The sequence below is a fragment of the Xyrauchen texanus genome, chromosome 11, assembly GCF_025860055.1.
Source record: "Xyrauchen texanus isolate HMW12.3.18 chromosome 11, RBS_HiC_50CHRs, whole genome shotgun sequence".
Lineage (NCBI taxonomy): Eukaryota > Metazoa > Chordata > Actinopteri > Cypriniformes > Catostomidae > Xyrauchen > Xyrauchen texanus.
This window is the reverse complement of record NC_068286.1, coordinates 826854-845984: the sequence shown is the minus strand read 5'-3', so window position 1 is coordinate 845984 and position 19131 is coordinate 826854. Positions and strand designations below refer to the sequence as shown.

Genomic DNA, 19131 nt, shown 5'->3' with positions numbered 1-19131 from the left:
GAGGTGAAATCATCTCTGTTCAAATGCACAAACTTATCGTGTGCGCACACCAAGGTCGCCGCACCTCTCCGTCCCGGGTGTCATTGTATCCACTGTATGAGAACTTTCCACAACAACGTTTAGTTACACAACAATGTATTTATAGTGTATGTACTTTGATGTTAACACATAGTAGTTAAAGACATCTAATATATAGAGTGACTAAATCCACTATAAAACCCCCAGACCCGGTCATGGTGTGTGCGTTATGAGATGTTATCATGAAAACCATAATGTCGCCACAGGCGCCACAGTTCACTGAGTAAATTTCCTCTCTGGTAAGAGACCTGAACCACACACACTACTAGAGTCGCCACATGCATTAATAACATTTACGTCACCTGTGTTTCCATGGTAATATACGGTAAACAACAGAAACATTGCTGAATATTCATAACCCCACTAAAAGCCGAAGATGTGTTGACTGGTAGGCTGGTCTGTATGCCAGTTTCAGAGGTTCTGAGTGCTTGTCTGCTGGTTAGGCTGGAGACTATTTTGTTTCATTTGGAGATTCCAGTATTCAGAGATGCAAATAATAAATTCAACTATTCAACTGAAATAATAAATCTGAGGAATATGCTACCTGATCCCACAAACTTGCACAAATCCAAAGCAGATGTTTGGAAAGATCAGACTCGCCTCCACAGGTCTTCTCTCCGATTCTGTGTTTCAGATCATCTCCTTCATGTCTATACACAGGTTTACCTTTCAGTTAAATGTGTATCTCGCAGGAGGATTTGTGTTTGCTGCTATATCTTAATGAACCATGAGCTGTGTGTCCTGAAATATTTTGAACTGTTTAAATACCGAGTTTACTCTTACTATTTCTGCCATAGAAAAATATGGCAGAAGAAGTGAGATTAAAATGGCCAATCAAAACTCAGCCAAAGCACCAGTGATGTTAGTCACAGGATGGCTTCAGGCTTCACATCTGCAGCTCTGTGTTTAACCTAGAAAAGAACCGGAGGTGTCAAAAGAGGAACAGCAACAGATGGTGAATATGAGTGTAGCTCGTTTCATCTGCAGGATGGTTCATCTACAGACGAGCATGCAGCTCACAGCAGCTTAAAGAGGTGTGAATACAGATTCATGTGTCTATGGTTTCCTAAACACATAGACATTAGTTTGTGAGCTTGTTGTTGGTGGCGTTGGATGGAAATAGTGTTTCAGTATCAACAATTGCGTGCACAGACAGGAAATTGTCCATCAAGTGGTCTGGTAAATGGTCTGCACTTATATAGCACTTTTTTATTAACCTTAGAGGTTACCAAAGCGCTTTACACTGTGTCCCAATCACCCATCCCACTCACATTCACACACCAATGGCGGCAGAGCTGCATGTAAGGCGCTAGTCTGCCATTGGGAGCAACTTGGGGTTCAGTGTCTTGCCCAAGGACACTTCGGGATGTGGAGCCGTGTGGGCCGGGATTCAAACCACCAACCCTGCGATTAGTGGCCGACCCGCTCTACCAACTGAGCCACAGCCACCCCACCCCACCCCACAAGTGAAATTGTGTTTATATTTACAACATTATAAAATGGATAATTGGGAGAAAAGTGGATCAAATAAAATAAAAGATAAATCAAATTCAGAAAAAATGCAGATTTGAATGATGTTTTGAATGTGCAGATATATTTTAGTGCTTGTGCGTCTGTATGTGACTGTTTGTTTGTGTTAGCAGATCTCCAACAATCCCTGCTGTGCAATTCTGCAGTGCACAGGATGTGACATCATCAGCGTGAGTGTTGAACGTAGCCCTCACTGTATGCTGTATGAAACCTCTTGTTGCTATGTTCTGACATCTGTGAAGCCCCCAGAGTGTTAAAACGAAACAGTTTCCATTTGAACTCATAACCCACAGAATAGAAAGGTCACTATTGAGAAGCATTGTGTTCTGTATCTCAGGTGTCTCCTCTAGACAGCAACGTGAAATGAAGAGCAACTGGAGAGTTTTTGCTTGTTAGATTGTGATTTAAGTATTATCACACGTGTCTCCTCTAGAGTTTCAGAAGAGATCTCAAACTGCGCTCAGATTAACCCAAGTCTACAATCAAAAGTCAGAGATCGTCAGCATTTGTGGCATAATGTAGATTTTTACAAACAATAATTGACACATCTCTCATTTATTTAATGAGTGATTGGGGCCAAAACATAAATGCTAAAATGTCTAAAACATGTTAACATGACTTCATTGTGATATAAAAAGCTCACTTACTAACTTTATCAGTGTAAAGTTCAAGTGAAATGCTGCACACTCACACTTAAGTCATGTTAGCATGTGTTATGTTTAAGTCTTGTGGCTGTATGTCACAAGGTTCAAATGGGAAGGAGGCGGGAACCGGCTGAACAATACAAAAGGTGGTGGACAAATAGGCTTGTCTTTCTAAGCAAGAACAACTGAGAAGCTACAACAGGTATTTTCACTGAGAATACAATGTCCTTTTAACATTATTAGCAGTAGATTTACACTGTCTCACCTGCCGTGCACCTTTTCTTGAGTTCGTCCAATGGGATTGAAGCACTCTATGCACAAAAAGTTACAAAAAGTTGGAAAGTGCACAACTGCCCAAAACAGATCCTATGTGAAAGCTGTGATGGTGTCACTTTCTGCACAAATAAACAGATGCATCAAGTTTAAACCAGGCTTGACACGACAGTGCTCTAATTCTAATTAGGCTTAACTTGTAATGAACCCGGTAATGAAAACTTGTAATTTTTTCACCCTAATCTATTCATGTATGCCAACAATTGACTCATTTGTGTCTAAAAGGAATTTTAGGTGGAACATCTGCAGCAAAGTTGATACTTCAATAAAACTCAACTAAGAAAAAATACATTTCCCCAGGGAGACTAAACTCAAGAGAAAGAGGGAGTATTCAATGAAAGAGGGACAGAGGGGGAGAAAATGGAGGGAAATCCAACAGAGAGAGAGAGAGAGAGAGAGAGAGACAGAGAAGCGAGAGAGAAATGGCCCTGCTGGTGGGATATAAATGACTTACTGGCACAAAGTGGCAACAGCTGCTCTCTCTCTCTCTCTCTCTCTCTCTCTCTCTCTCTCTCTCTCTCTCTCCCTATCTCTCTCTCTCTCTCTCTCCCGATCTATCTCTCTCTCTCTCTCCTCTCTCTCTCTCTCTCTCTCTCTCTCCCTCTCACCCTATCTCTCTCTCTCTCTCTCTCTCTCTCTCTCCTATCTATCTCTCTCTCTCTCTCCTATCTATCTCTCTCTCTCTCTCTCTCTCTCTCTCTCTCTCTGGGGGCGTGTCAGCCATGAATAGCTTCTGACTTCTCTCCCAGTAGAACACACATCTAAGTGAGCTACAGAGGCATATCAGACGAGTGGAAAAGAAAAGAGAGTGGAGGGAATTTTCAGACTATGCGGATTAAGACAAACAGAGAGCAGAAACCAAGTGAAAGACGAGGAGAACGGAGGATTCAACTGGAAAACTGAATGGAACTTTTGAAAAGAAAGAAAGAAAACCATTTACAACAGCTTCTTAACAGCGAGAGAAGAGGAGCTGACTACTTGAATCAGAAGAGGAACAACACATTACAAAAAGTTTTTTTGAATAGTTTTGAAAAAACCAAAGACTCTTTCGGGACGAGAAGTGACAGTCAGAATTAGACTAAGGGAAACTTCTGATGAGTTACAGGAATACAATTTCATATTCACAGCTCACGTGTTCCAACAGTCATTAGTCATTAGGAAGCAGGAGTTTAAAGTGTTTTCCAATATGGAGCTAAAATGGACACCTCTACTTTTTTGTGGTGAGTCGATTGTTTCCCTGCGTTTCTTTCTTTGTGCATGTGTGTATGGGCAAGTAAACAAATGTATACAAACAAACCCATATACACATATGTTAAGTTGAACAGATGCATTTGAGCTACATATTATCAGAGATGAAATGAGAATTATTGTAAATCCTTGCACATTGTAGGGGTGCAGACAATGTGCCATATTTACATTGAAGTTGATTGGCCATATGATGGCATACATGAGTCATAGACAGACAGACATGAATCTGTGTAAGTGTGTCACACAAAGACTCTATTCTTTAAGCTGGAGGGTGTTTGAAATCTCCATTAATGGGAGAGCCATCACACAGACAGTCTAGTTCACATCACAGTACAATGAACCGTATCTCAGACACGACCAGAAGAAAAGTTGGATGGCACTGATAACGAGTATGTGTGTACTGTGTGGTTTTACTTAATCGCTGCGAGGTCATAAACCGTTAAAGCTAAAAGCGATAGGTACAAGCCTGGCAACCCCATTGGCCACCCCATTCGCAATTGCAGTTTTAGTTATATTTTTATTCTCACTATATGAGAATTTTGCACAACAAAGTTTAGTTACACAACAATGTATTTATAGTGTATATACTTTGATGTTAATACATAGTAGTTAAAGACATCTAATATATAGAGTGACTAAATCCACTATAAAACCCCCAGACCCGGTCATGGTGTGTGCGTTATGAGATGTTATCATGAAATGTCATCCATAATGTCGCCACAGGCAATCACAGTTCACTGAGTAAATTTCCTCTCTGGTAAGAGACCTGAACCACACACACTACTAGAGTCGCCACATGCATTAATAACATTTACGTCACCTGTGTTTCCATGGTAATATACAGTAAACAACAGAAACATTGCTGAATATTCATAACCCCACTAAAAGCCGAAGATGTGTTGACTGGTAGGCTGGTCTGTATGCCAGTTTCAGAGGTTCTGAGTGCTTGTCTGCTGGTTAGGCTGGAGACTATTTTGTTTCCTTTGGAGATTCCAGTATTCAGAGATGCAAATAATAAATTCAACTATTCAACTGAACTAATAAATCTGAGGAATAATATGTTAATGATGTTAGTGTTAGTCATAAAGTCACAGGATGTACAGTCAGGCTTCACATGTGCAGCTCTGTGTTTAACCTAGAAAAGAACCGGAGGTGTCAAAAGAGGAACAGCAACAGATCGTGAATATGAGTGTAGCTCGTTTCATCTGCAGGATGGTTCATCTACAGACGAGCGTGCAGCTCACAGCAGCTTAAAGAGGTGTGAATACAGATTCATGTGTCTATGGTTTCCTAAACACGTAGACATTAGTTTGTGAGTTGGGGTTACTTGTGTTGGTGGCGTTGGATGGAAATAGTGTTTCAGTATCAACAATTGCGTGTACAGACAGGAAATTGTACATCAAGTGAAATTGTGTTTATATATACAACATTATAAAATGGATAGTTCCTGTCCGTGAGCCTGATTGGTCAACACAGTGTTCCAGTCGTGCTAAAATACGCAATATAGTAACATATGAAACACTTGCTCACCATCTACAGTATGTCAGGCACTAGATGGATGAGTGGGGTCCAGAGTGATTTTACCAGCCTTTTTCCTCAATCTGGAAGTGTTCAGTTCTTGAAGGGGGGCAGGGGGCAACCAACAATCCTCTCAGCAGTCCGAACTGTCCTCTGTAGTCTTCTGATTTCGTAGCTGAACCAAACCAGACAGTTGAAGTGCAGAGGACAGACTCAATGACTGCTGAGTAGAACCTGTGGCAGGTTGAACTTCCTCAGCTGGTGAAGGAATTACAACCTCTGCTGGGCATTTCTCACAATGGAGTCAATGTGGATCTCCCACTTCAGGTCCTGTGATATGGTAGTGCCCAGGAACCTGAATGAGCTCCACTGCTGCCACAGTGCTGTTCAGGATGATGAGGGGGGTCAATGTTGGGGTGTTCCTCCTAAAGTCCACAATCATCTCCACTGTTTTGAGCGTGTTCAGCCCCAGGTTGTTATGACTGCACCAGACAGTCAGCCGTTCAAACTCCCTTCTGTATGCAGACTCATCAACATCTCGGATGAGGCCAATGACAGTGGTGTTGTCTGCAAACTTCAGGAGCTTGACAGAGGGGTCCTTGGTGGTGCAGTCATTGGTGTAGAGGGAGAAGAGTAGTGGGGAGAGCACACATCCCTGAACAGGTGCTGGAAGTGAGTTTCCCCTGTCTCACAAGCTGCTGCCTGTCCGTCAGAAAGCTGGTAATCCACTGACAGGTAGAGGTGGGAACAGGGAGTTGGTTTTACTTAGTCCGGAGTATAGCTGGGATGATGGTGATGAAATCCAAACTGAAGTCCACAAAAAGGATCCTTGCGTATGTCCCCGGTCTGTCCAGATGTTGCAGGACATGATGTAATCCCATGTTGACCGCATCATCCACAGACCTGATTGCCCGATAAGTAAATTGACTCTATAAGCTGTAAAAAGCCTAATTTCGTAAAAACTTAAATATAGAGCTTTGAAACAGAGCCAAGACTCAAAATAAGTCCAGAAATAAGTAGGTGTATTCTAGGCTCTTTTACATACTAAAGTCTCACGTTATGCACCAAAGTTTTCTGGTTGTATTTGGGATTCTGTTCATTTTGGACTCTTGTTGCTTCTATGTCTGTGCCCCTGCAATAGTAAGGAAAGACTAAGAACATTTTTTAACATTCCATGAACCCATTTTAAAAGTATGGGCCGATGAACAGATGGGGCGCTGAAACTTTGCCAGGTGAAAAACAATCTGGAATCATGTGCAACAGTCTACATTAAGTCCTCTTTCCAACCTGAACTCCATCAGAATGTCAGTTTGTGACACCAGCGCTGAAAAAGCTTGATGCAGCACAACAAATAAACACAGGTGTCTCGAGATGTGTTCATAAATATTTAAAGTTCTTTTAAACTTAACAGTGAGTTGTGGCACTATGATCAAAGACCTCCATCCATTGCGTGTTTACAAGGCCTCGATGCACGTGTGAACAGCCCATAACCGATCATCCACAATAATAAAGCACCTGTCTAATATTGTGTAGGTCCCCCTCGTGCCACCAAAACAGCAACAACCCTCATCTCAGAACAGCATTCAGAGATGATATTCTTCAGCACAATTGTACAGAGTGGTTATCTGAGTTACTGTAGACTTTATCAGTTCACACCAGTCTGGCCAGTGGGACAAATGTGTGTTCCATGTGTTTCATTATGTGGTATGTATGTATGTTCAGTATTGTCTGATAAAATGTATTTTTGATGCGCAAGAACCAATGAGATTTGATGTTATAGACGAAGCGCCATGGTTGGGTGGATGGTTGTATAGATGTGCAGATGGATAAATAACAGTAATAAGCGATTTAAGGGACATTTATGGATGGATTGATAAAAGTGGAGCTTATTTTTTTCTTTGTCTTCACCAGGTCTGTTCCTGTTCTCTAGTGGAGCTACAGATTGCAAGATTGGATATAAACATACTATAAATGGCTGTACTGGTAATGAGCACTTTTTGTTTTTTATGCACACAATCAATGGTGTGAATGTCCCAAAAGCATTCGTGTAACAGTTTAACCAATGACTCGACTGTATATCATCTCATATCTCTCTTAACTCTTTCTCTGTCTCAGATGAGAATGAGTGTGAAGTTACTCCGAATATTTGTGGTTCTCACTCAAAGTGTATAAATACAAATGGAAGTTACCACTGCAACTGTAATGAAGGGTTCCAAACAACAGCATCTACTCCCAATTTCACTGCAACAGACGGACAGTGTGTAGGTAAGAGAGGATTATATTATATTATATTATATACAACAGTTAGTTTCGGTCCTCGAATCTGATTGGACGAGAGATGTTCCATGAGCACTGATGGTCTGACATCATCAGCAGTGCTGATATAGGGCCATATCACACGATCGTCAGTCTAATATTGCTTAAATATTATTTCTGTCAGTCAATTATTATACATAATAATTAAAACCATAAAAACAATTATATATAATGAATAGTATTATTATTAAATGTAAATATATTGCATTATTAAAAAGTGTCTTTACAACTCAATATATTTCTGGTTGTATTCCAATATAACTGTGCCTACAGTCAACACTCCTTTAAATCGCCCAATATATTATAATACATTTATTAGATGTAATACTATATAATCAACGGCAACTGCCGTCTCTCCGCAGATATAAATGAGTGCACTCAGAAGACACGCTGTGCTGATCATTTGGTGTGTGTGAACCACATTGGCAACTACACATGTGAGTGTCCGAGTGGATACCGGAGACTAGGAGGACCTTCTGAATGTGAAGGTGAGCTTTCTCTCTGTTCTTGCTTTATGTTTTTCAGATTAGAACATTTATTCTGACCCATTTTCATTTGAGTTCTACACAATGAAACAACAGAACTACAGGACGAGCATGCAGTATTGGGGGCATTGATCCCTTGTTGATTTCTCACCCTGTTTCTCTCCATTCGTCATTCATTTCTTGTCACATGACTTCATTTCATTGTAATGCCAGTCTCACACTTTGAAATCCAATGCATTATAATGTACAATATTCATAAGTGTGTTCTGGTCATTTTTAAGGGTCAGATCAAGTAGAAATAACTGCACATGTTCAGGTTTTACAGGTGAAATAACATGTGATTAACACACATTTCTGACAGATTAATGCTGCAAATTTTACAAACTGCATGTGCTGTTTAAAGGAATATTCCGGGTTTAATAAGTCAAGTTCAGTCAGCAGCATTTGTGTCATAATGTTACATTCATTTCCACTTGTCCCAGTGATGTGTGTTCCAGTGAGACACTTATAATGGAAGTCAATGGGGGCAATTTATGGAGGTTTAAAGTCAGAAATGTGAAGTTTATAAGTTTATAAAAGCACATCTGCTAAACTCGTGTATTATTTGAGCTGTAAAGTCGTTTTAGGGTTTGTTGACATTACATCATCATGGCAACGGAGTTGTAAATTGGCTATAACATATTGTTTATGTCTTGTGTCTATACTTTTGAAACAGTGAGTTTTTAATGTTAAACCCCATTGACTTCTATTGTAACTTCATGGTTAATGTTCAGAGCCAATGAACACTGAGCGGTGCCGTCAGCAAGTTGTTGTTGGACAGAACTATCACACCGGCGTGCATCTGGTGATCAGTTCTGCTCAACTGGTGAATCTGAAATGATCCTATCACATTGAATCCGTCTTATTAAATCATGTCTTTGTCTTAATCTGACCTGACAAACATTGATAAAGCTTAAGACTTTTAAAACAGCTGTGAGAAAACTCATGTGTGTTTGTGTTAACACATCATCCTTATGTGTCATGCTTGGAGTGGTAGTGTAGCGGTTAGCGCACTGTGCTACGAACCTGGCAACCTGAGTTCAATTCTCGCTCATGGCTAACACCAGTGATGAGTATCTGAACCGGTCCCGGGCCTCCCCTAGGTCGACTCAGCCTAAAATGAGTACCTGGTGCGGTGTGTAAAACATCACCACTGGGGAGACAAAGGCGGTCGGGTGTGGTGCTGGCCACCCACCCCCTCATGTACCGTTCCGGCCTTCATAGGTGCTCGCTAACAGCACTTGCCCCTACAGTCTGTTAAGGCTAAATGGGGGATCTTTGTTTTTATCTTTGTGTTTCTGATCATGCATGTGTGTGTGTTGTGTGTGTATGTGTGTGTGTGTGTGTGTGTGTTTCTGATCATGCATGTGTGTGTGTGTGTGTGTGTTGCAGATGTGAACGAGTGTGAGTCATCAGTGTGTGGCGCTCACAGCACTTGCATTAACACATCTGGCAGTTTCTCCTGCAGCTGTTCTTCAGGTTTCTATAAACATGAGAAGAACTCCACCTGCACAGGCAAGGGCCAGTGTCCTGCTCATCCTAATAATACTAAATATATTAATAACAACATCATAACAGATGAGCTGTGTGTCTTCTATCATTACTAACAGTGAATCTTCATCAAAATTATATAGATCTTACTAATATTCAATTATAAATGAACAAATATTCATTCAAAGATTCTGGCACTTAAACAGATTTAAACTTTAAATACTGTATATATATACATATATATGTATGTATATAGTTCTGGTGACTGTGATTGGTCTCGTCTCTCATTAACATAGTCCTAACATAGACCTTCAATGATTGGATGAAAAGAATGTTGATACAGAAACATTTCCAACTGCGTAAATCACTTTATGCTTGTAACTTTAGATCATTAATTAAACAAAATGATCATAAGAATATACTGTACATTAATATAGCTGAAAAAATGATCTCTCTCTTACAGACATTGATGAGTGTGCAGACGTTGCCGATCGGTGCGGCTCACATGCTATTTGCAACAATACTCAAGGCAGCTACAGCTGCATTTGTCACCGTGGATACAGTAACTATGGCAACAACCAGTCAAAATGCATAGGTGAATGTAATGAGTTTGTGTTTGAATACACTTATATATTCACTAATGTACGGCTCATTTTAATCCTTGTTTCTGTCGTGCACAGAGATGAACTGTGAGCAATTTAAACCTGAAAATGAGACACACCACACACCTGAAAAGGTACAACACACTTCTTTTGATCATTAATATGATTAATATAGAGAGACACAATCACAGACTTTGATTTGTGTGTGTGTGTGTGTGTGTGTGTGTGTGTGTGTGTGTGTGTGTGTGTGTGTGTGTGTGTGTGTGTAGTTGAGGAGTTTGCTGTCACTGTTGATGAACAGTTGTGAGTCTCTGAATGATCCAGATGGAGACCGTCGCTTGGGAGAAGTGTTGCTGGAGGTAACACACACACACACACACACACACACACACACACACACACACACACACGCACACACACACACACACACACACACACACACACACACACGCGCACACACACACACACACACACACACACACACACACTGAGAATGATCCACTCACATATTACTCCCAAACTTTGACTCCACAGAATCTGTTTACATCTGCTGATGAGCTGCTGTCGGAGGGGAATCTTGTTGACAGTGAAACATTGAGTCAGTTTCTGGGTGCGATGGAGAACAGCATGCGTCTGATTGGACCACAACTCAAAGAGCCTGTAACCAGATTAGAGACACACAATACTCGTAAGACACCTGGACACCACACCCCACCACACCATAGCCTTTACATTTTTAACATTATAGCCGCATTAAAATCAGCTGTATTCTATTTCAAAACATTCACAGATGCTGAGGTGGCAGTGAGGCGAGGAGAGGCTCCTCCCACTGGAAGTTTCATTTTGAGCACAGACTCCACCCACTTCAACACCAGCTGGGAAACAGCAGCCGGAAAATCATACCCAGGTACAGAAACACACACTTATACAACCTGGTCTCATAGAATCACGTTACTATAGTTACATATTTGATCAATTATTTCACATGGCTTGTTGTGCATATCGCTGCAGTTTACTGGTGAAGTGAACACTAGAGGCGCTACAACAGCAGTGACTTTATTGGTGAATGACTTGTAAGGCGTTTTAACGTTTGCATTACATGATCAAATTGCGCTATAGCTCAACTGATAGAGCGTTGCATTTGCAATGCGAAGGACCGGGGTACGAGTCCTGAAGTTCATCTGTTTGGGAGAAAGTTTTACTTGCTTTTGTGCCACACAGAGGACAGTTCACCTTGGAACGAGCACGATACGTGTAACAAACCGCACAGTGTCAATGCAAGACTGTCGCCACAGTTCCATAATTTGAATGAGATCAAACTGCACTTATGAAACTTATACTACAAGCACACACATGCAAATATATGTTTTCATAAATCATAAACATGCATATTCATAAATAAATTCTAATTAATGCTTGTCTTTAGGTTTTGCGTTTGCGGCGCTGGTCAGTTATAAAGATCTAAACACATCCAGAGATTCTTTCAACAAGATAAGCCAAATATCACAGGAGGAGGGAAACATTATTTATCAACTCAACTCGAGAGTGGTGACAGCCATCATCAGTAATCCAGAAACAAAACACCTGTCTGATCCTGTTACTCTCGTCTTTAAACACGTGCAGGTAAAATCCCAACACATCATCAATACCAGCACAAGAACTCACTGGAGTCACACACATCGAAGACATTAGCATCCATACTATTGCGCTTTACGTACATCCTCACCTTTCTGAAAACTGCAGGTTGAACTGTCTTACTTTAATCAGCTGCTTCAAACTCTCTTTCAGGAGAGGGCGGAGACTAAGGGCATGAAGTACTCTTGTGTGTACTGGAATGAGGCTCAGGGGGCGTGGTCTGGGCGGGGCTGTGTGAGGGCATGGTCTAACAGCACACATACAGTGTGTTCCTGCAGTCACCTGAGCAGTTTCGCAGTGCTCATGGCTCTCTACCCCATCAAGGTAAACCTCAGAACTGGACAGTTGTGAAGAAGAGTTTATCAACATTGTTATAATATTCACCCCTTTGCCCTTTATTTCCTCTACTTCTTCTGCAGGACACGTTTGCGTTGGTGTTGATCACTCGTGTGGGTTTAGTTCTGTCTCTGATCTGTTTACTGCTGTGTATTCTGACGTTCCGCTTCTGCCGTTCCATCCAAGGAACCCGGAACAGCATCCACCTCCATCTGAGCTTGTGCCTCTTCATCGCTGACCTCGTCTTCCTCTGCGGGATCTCCAGTACTTACAACAAGGTGTGTGTCAAGTGTCTTCTACATGGTGGAACTGATGCATCTTGTACAGGAGCGGTTAACTTAAAGCTAGCTTCTTACCAGTCTATCACATACTTGCATGCTTCTAGTCTCAGCTCTAAAGGCTAGGGTATACTTTGTTATTCGGCATACCATTCCATCTCAGGCATGGTCAAGCGCTTTGCCTTTCAAAGTATACTCGTTTGACCATGAGCCCAAACGTGAGGTTACTAGTGTACAAGAATGCTTTTTGCATCTTATTTCACCAAGGTGTAGCATCATCTTGATCTTGTAGTAATTCTTCAGGCAAGATCTGACAAGTGAATGAGATCCATACTGAAATCGCCATGGTTACTTAACATAAGATAGTTTTCTAGAGTTAGAATGTTTCTGTAATACGTCCCTATGAGATTATCCCACAGCAATGCCTTTATAAAAAACAAAGGTGAAAACAATGTCCATTTGTATCTAGAGATCTCCCTTTTTGGTGTTGCTGTTTAGGTCTTGGCAAAGATAATGCTCTATAGACCGGTAGACAACATCACGAAGCAGCTGATGTCAAGTGAGGAAGAAGGGATAACAGTCGATATGAATTTAACAGCATCAGGAGTATTGTATTGGTTGATCTCTCCAAAGCATTTGACACTGTGAACCAAAGAAGATTTACTTGAACTTGGTTGTCTCAACTGTAGACATCCTTCATCAGTTTCATGTTGGAGTACTGAGTAACCATAGGGGGATGACAGGCTGCCCTCTGTAGATGCAAACTGGAGAAAGGCAGAGCTTGTGTGTTGGCACTATTTAACATGTTTGTCTTGTGTGTTGCCAACTTGCCAAGCTTCTCCAATTGGATCTTGAGGGTAGTGGGCTTTAGTTTCACCACTAGATAGGTAAAGATTGTCAAGACAAAACGGATGTTGGCTTGACAAAGCCGTGCCTGAAAGGGACCGTATGGTGATATGCCCCAAGTAAAAAGAACCCATCCACATGTGGCTACGATATTCTAGTGCTGGGATACAATACAGTTGCAATAAGAGTTGCAATAGAGTTTCTAGGACATTAGGGAATGGCAGTCGAAAGAGAATATGACTGATTGAGTGATAGAAAGAGTATGACAGTATGATGAATGGATGGATGGATGGTTTTTGAGAGTTGGAGTTTAATTGGCCTCCCTTGGCCCGTTTGAACATTCCATCAATGTTAGTCTATGGGATGTTTGATCAAACCCTGTGGGAAAAGCATAAGTTGTATCAGTTAGAAAAGATAAAGTCAGAACAGTCTGAAGGTCTGTGTCAAGTTTGGTGGATGCAGCTTGAAAGCTCTTGGAGGAGTTACAGTTGAGTTTGGGCTTGGAATAGGGATTCTGGAAAAACCCTGAACAAAGTCTAGAGTAAGAGTATTTTGGCTTTGTCAAACCAACATAATTGCACAATGTAAAGCAAGAGCACATGAGATCCCACACTTAACACTCATCTCTATTTATCTCAGGGAGTTTGTACATTTGTTGCTGGATTGCTGCATTTCTTCTTCTTGGCCGCATTCTGCTGGATGCTGCTGGAGGGAGTGCAGCTGTACCGAATGGTTGTCCTGGTGTTTCAAACCACGCTCAAGCATCTCTACATGTATGCCGTTGGATACGGAGCCCCTCTCACCATCGTCATTATCTCTACCATCGCCTACCCACAGGGGTACGGCACTGACCGACAGTGAGTGTGTACATTCAGTCATTTTCAATCCTGGACTTGAGTGATCATGGGTAAATGCGAGATTGGGAGTCCCTTGATCACATTTGTGTGTGCGCCTGTCTAAACTACAGACAGTCTCTAAATTATGATTTTATTTGTGCATGTCTTCCAGCTGTTGGCTGCCCTTTTGAAGATTATTTTATTTTGTTTGTATGCTTCAGATGGTTTCAATCTTTGAATTATAATTTCATGTGTGTGTGTTCCAGCTGTTGGCTCTCTCTTGAAGGTAATTTTATCTGGAGTTTCTTTGCGCCCGTCTGCATCATCATCATCATAAACAGCTTTTTCTTCATCATCACTGTGTGGAAACTGGCCGAAAAATTCTCCAGTCTCAACCCAGACCTCTCCAAACTGCGCATGATTAGGTGTGTGGATGTGTTTATTTTAGATCTGAAATGATTAGTCAATGTTATCGACAATGTCGACAAAATATTCATTGTCGAATAGTCCTTTGATCTCATTTAACATAACATGAGATCACATTAAACTCTAATCGTGACGCGTGAGAGCAGCACTGCAGTTCACAACTGACTGAGGAGATAATAAAACACATGTCCAGATGCTCTCTAAACTTTCCAAACAGCTTCATCTGATGCACAAAGTATGAGGGAATAATAAAAAAATACAAAATAGGTAAATACAGAAGCACTTTTGTTGTGAAATACACAGAGCTGGAATTGCCATTCCACGGAACACAACTTGCATATCAGAGCATCTTTAAAGGAAACACCTCGCCATTATATCTTGAATGTATCCATTATTAAAGTTCAAATAATAAGGCAGGTCATGTAATTAACTACAAACTCTGAAAGTCATTTCTCGGTCAGCGCCTCTTCTATGAGTCGTGTGAATGTCCCGATCTAAGGGTGAGAGATTGAAACTGCACTGGCTGATGCACACTCTGTCACAGGACGCTCGTCCCTCGAGCGCACACACACTTAATGCAGCTAGACTATAACGTAATGACTCAAGACTTATTGAATTATAATATATGAGTCACTGCGTGTTTCTTATTGAGAAGAAAATTGGCAATACACAGCTTTATAAATAAGAGAGTTTGCGAGTTAAAGATGGATTGAAGTGAACAGAAAGATGAGAAAGGAAGTCTTCACCCTATTATACACTGAAACAAAATACGTTTTTGATTTGTTTTTATTTTGGCTTGTTAGATATTTATATTTCCAATAAAAATATCTAAAACTCCTTTAAAACAATGTACATTTAAATTAGTAAATGTTAGTTGCATTTTTTTAACTATATTAATTCAAGTTCTAATCACTTTTCCTTGAAAATTGTAGGGGATTTACAGTGACTGCGGTGGCCCAGTTGTGTGTTCTTGGAGGGATGTGGGTTTTTGGCTGTTTCCTCTTTCAGGAAGAAGGAACTCAGGTCATGTTATACCTCTTCACCATTCTCAGCAGCCTCCAGGGGGTGCTCATGTTCGTCCTGCACTGCCTCCTGTCCAAAACGGTACAAACACACACACACACATACAACTAAAATAAAAAAAGCTCCTCAAAGACTACTCAAAAGACTGTCCAAATGTGCAGCATTTGTATTTCAAACTCTCAGTCAGATGTTGCTCTAAAATAAAAACAAAGAAACAGATTACAAGTTCTTATGCACAGATCTGAAATTTTGATACAAATAATTTTTTTGGTCCCACTGCTTACTTTCACTTTAGACGTAACTGACTGTGTTTACATGAACAGGCCAGCATCCGCATTACTGCATGCACTCGTAGAGCACACATGCTCATAAGCGTGCACATTGGTAAAGCTTTTTGTCAGTCAAAAAGCATACGGGTACTGAAATATCAATACTCTAATTACTGGTACTTTTGACTTCCCTAATACAAATGTATATTTATGGATATCAAGTTTACTTGCTACGATTTAGCGTTTAGTTTTAACTCAAAGCACTCAATGTAGCAGACTGGTACAGAATTGTTAACACTTGTACTCCTGTTGGCGTCTCGTCTGAAGATGAGTCTGTTAAACTGTGACCGTGTCTATATTGTGTCACCCTCTTCAGGTCAGAGAGGAATATTGCAAGCTGAGTGGTATCGTGTGCATACAAAAGGAGAGATATTCAGAATTCAGCACCAACCAGTCCAGTAACACTCAGGTACATTAGAATTTGTGTGCATGCATGCCGAGGGACCGTTCACACCAAACACGTTTTTCTGTTTCTATGTAAACATGTGGTAGATGGACGTCTTTGGCTGTTGTTCCACCTTTTTTGTCTTCTACCATCTTTTTTTTTTAACGCAAGGGTGTGTTTGGTTTGAACGGCCTCTGTATCTTGGGTGGGAAAATGCCTATTCAGCTTCTAAATTTGTCTTTTGACCTTTACAGCATCCTCTACGGAGTGATCAGAGCACGAGAGAGTCAAAGATTTAAGATGCTTGCCATATACTGATGGATGTTTAAAGACCCGTGAATGCTTTCTGCTGGAAGACTTTTCACAATGCTTTCATTATGTTTGTCAGTGGCCCACCATCAAAATATATCAAACCATTACATACGTTGAATGCGATATATGGGTTATGTCCTCTCAAAGGCTTTGGGGAGACTCCAGCTTCTTTGTTGTGCCTAAACACGTGGAAAAAGTCTTAAGACTGTATTCAAAGGGCAGCTTTCATTGCATCATATAGAAAAACGTCTTTTGAAGAACTTGCTTACAATCTACCTTATGAAAGAGGTTATTTATCTAAATCACCTCTTTCCTGTGAAGCAGAATGTATTAAAACAGCACAGACCAAACATCATGCACAGATCACGTGTAGGTATATGATCCATGCAGACGCCACTTTATGTCTTTAAGCTGTTGTTCAATTTCGCCTCTATTTATGATGTATGAAACAGAGGTGAGGTACTTTAGATACTTAAAACTATTTAAACAGAGGCCATGTTTTTTTATGTCAGTTTATTTGTCACAAAAAGGGCTTAAGTTTTAATTTCAAAGTGAAATTTGTCTTTACACTAAATGTAACAGGTTGACCATTAAATAATATGAATTGAGTTGATATTTAGCCAGTTTTAACTGTGCAGTGCCATTGGGAAACATTGGTGATTAAGATTCTTAAAACTTCTATTCAATTTGTTTGGGAACTCAATACTTGTTTGCAAAGGACATTCTGTGATGCTTCTCAGAAGTCTGCAAATATAGAGAACGGTAGTTTGAATATTACGTTTTTGATGAAGCTATCAAATGAAGTTGTAAACTGCTTGCTTCAGCGGCACAGATGTTTTTTGCTATCCTCCTATTGCATTTGTGATGATATTTGATAAGAAACAAATGTTTTATTTCAATTTTCAATGTTCCCACACCAATGTTTTTGTTATTTTTGTACTTTGTCAGTGCACCATGATATATTTCCTTGTTTTCTAGATGTAATTTTACTGTATGTGTAGTGTATTTTTGTATTACTGCATCTGAATCAGTCCAGCTTTGTAACTCAAACTGGCAGAAACACAATGCAAGGGTCCTTCAGTATCGCAGAATTTGCCCCTAGGTGGGACTGCCATGTGTTTCAGTTAAGATTAAAAAACTGCTAATAGAAACTGTGGCTGATTTCTGTTTTTGTGTTCATATGATCAGCACTCTCGCTATGACGTTTAACCCCTCATGACAAGATTTGCAATATACTGTACACCATAAACGTACACTCGTCTTTAGAGACATCGAATTGTATGACAATGAGATGGGAAGATACAGATCTGTGATTTTGAAGTAGTAGAGTAACTACCCGGGTAGCACATGTACATCTCCGAGATGTCCATTTAAGATTATTTCATCTGGAAACATCATATTCTAATCACCATCTGCTAAACATCTCAAAAACATATAAAAGACAACGAAAATTATGAGGTCAGGAGCTTCAGTTAATGTTCACATCTGCCATCAGATTGGGGAAATATGTGGTGTCAGTGATTTGGAGCGTGGCATGTTTGTTGGTGCCAGACGGGATGGTTTGAGTATGTCTGTGATTTTCATGCACAACAGTCTCTAGACTGTAAAGAGAATAGTGCGAAAAACAAAAAACATCCAGTGAGCAGCAGTTCTGTGGGTAAAAATGGCTTATTAATGACAGAGGTCAGAGGATAATGGCCAGACTGGTCCAAGCTGACAGGAAGGTGACAGTAACCCAAATAACCAACCGGAAGAATTAATTAATAGCCATTTTGCTCGAGCGCATGAAGGCTGCTGTACCAGAGATGCAAGTTCGCACTTAAGGCAAACGGCATGTCTTGGTGAGGTGATCATGCCCCTTGGGGAAAATGGTATCGGCTGGTGGGATGCAGTGTCACACCAGTTTGGTAGGAAATATTCATTGATTTGAGATCACTTTGGCTCACTTGGGTTAAACCAGTTAAGCAAACCCACGGAAGGGCCCACATCAACAAGGTATCAGAGATTTAAGCGTGGTTTTCTGCCCCGGTGAGGAAAATAATGGCCAGCTGGTAGGATGAGTAGGACTAGGCCTCATCAACATCTTCATGGTGATCATCATGTTGAACATCATCATCTTCATCTTCATGGTGATCATCATGTTGTTCCTCTGCTGTGGTTTCTCCTCTCATCTCCATCAGGTTCCTGCAGTCCAGCAGCTTCACTGAACACATCTTCAATGGTATCTGCAGCATCTGCTGTTCTCCAGCATTACAGACAGAAGCCAGAGACTCTGTGGAGGTTTGATCACTCTGATTACTGTCACACACACTCTCCTGAGCGTCAGTATAACAGAGTAAAGTGAGGCTGAGCTCTGAGTCCTGTGTGTCTCTGGATCTCTGATCTCTGACGCTCCACACTGAATCCTGACATTCTGTGGAGGTCCCATCAGTCATACACAC

General features: G+C 40.8%; 1 protein-coding gene across 2 annotated transcripts; it reads left to right on the top strand.

Annotated features, from left to right (window-relative positions):
* Window positions 1–3361: 3361 nt before the first annotated feature.
* Window positions 3362–17826, top strand: LOC127651691 (adhesion G protein-coupled receptor E5-like). Of its 2 annotated transcripts, XM_052137648.1 has the most exons (18): window positions 3362–3805; window positions 7263–7334; window positions 7467–7616; window positions 8030–8155; window positions 9584–9706; window positions 10146–10277; window positions 10363–10418; window positions 10554–10643; window positions 10819–10972; window positions 11075–11191; window positions 11711–11907; window positions 12073–12243; window positions 12339–12533; window positions 14019–14236; window positions 14482–14640; window positions 15574–15745; window positions 16310–16402; window positions 16633–17826. In XM_052137648.1, exons 1-18 carry the CDS (start codon window positions 3772–3774, stop codon window positions 16675–16677), a joined length of 2304 nt encoding a protein of 767 aa, XP_051993608.1. In that variant the 5' UTR covers window positions 3362–3771; the 3' UTR covers window positions 16678–17826. The 2 variants fall into 2 exon arrangements, with proteins under 2 accessions (XP_051993608.1, XP_051993609.1); XM_052137649.1 differs by lacking the exon at window positions 9584–9706.
* Window positions 17827–19131: the final 1305 nt, after the last annotated feature.

Bases quoted from the DNA above. Each gene is read 5' to 3' on its own strand.
- LOC127651691 (XM_052137648.1), top strand. From the start codon at position 3,772: ATGGAGCTAAAATGGACACCTCTACTTTTTTGTG. The intron at 8,156-9,583 runs GTGAGCTTTCTC...TGTGTGTTGCAG, and splicing joins AGGACCTTCTGAATGTGAAG to ATGTGAACGAGTGTGAGTCA. The intron at 12,244-12,338 runs GTAAACCTCAGA...CTTCTTCTGCAG, and splicing joins TGGCTCTCTACCCCATCAAG to GACACGTTTGCGTTGGTGTT.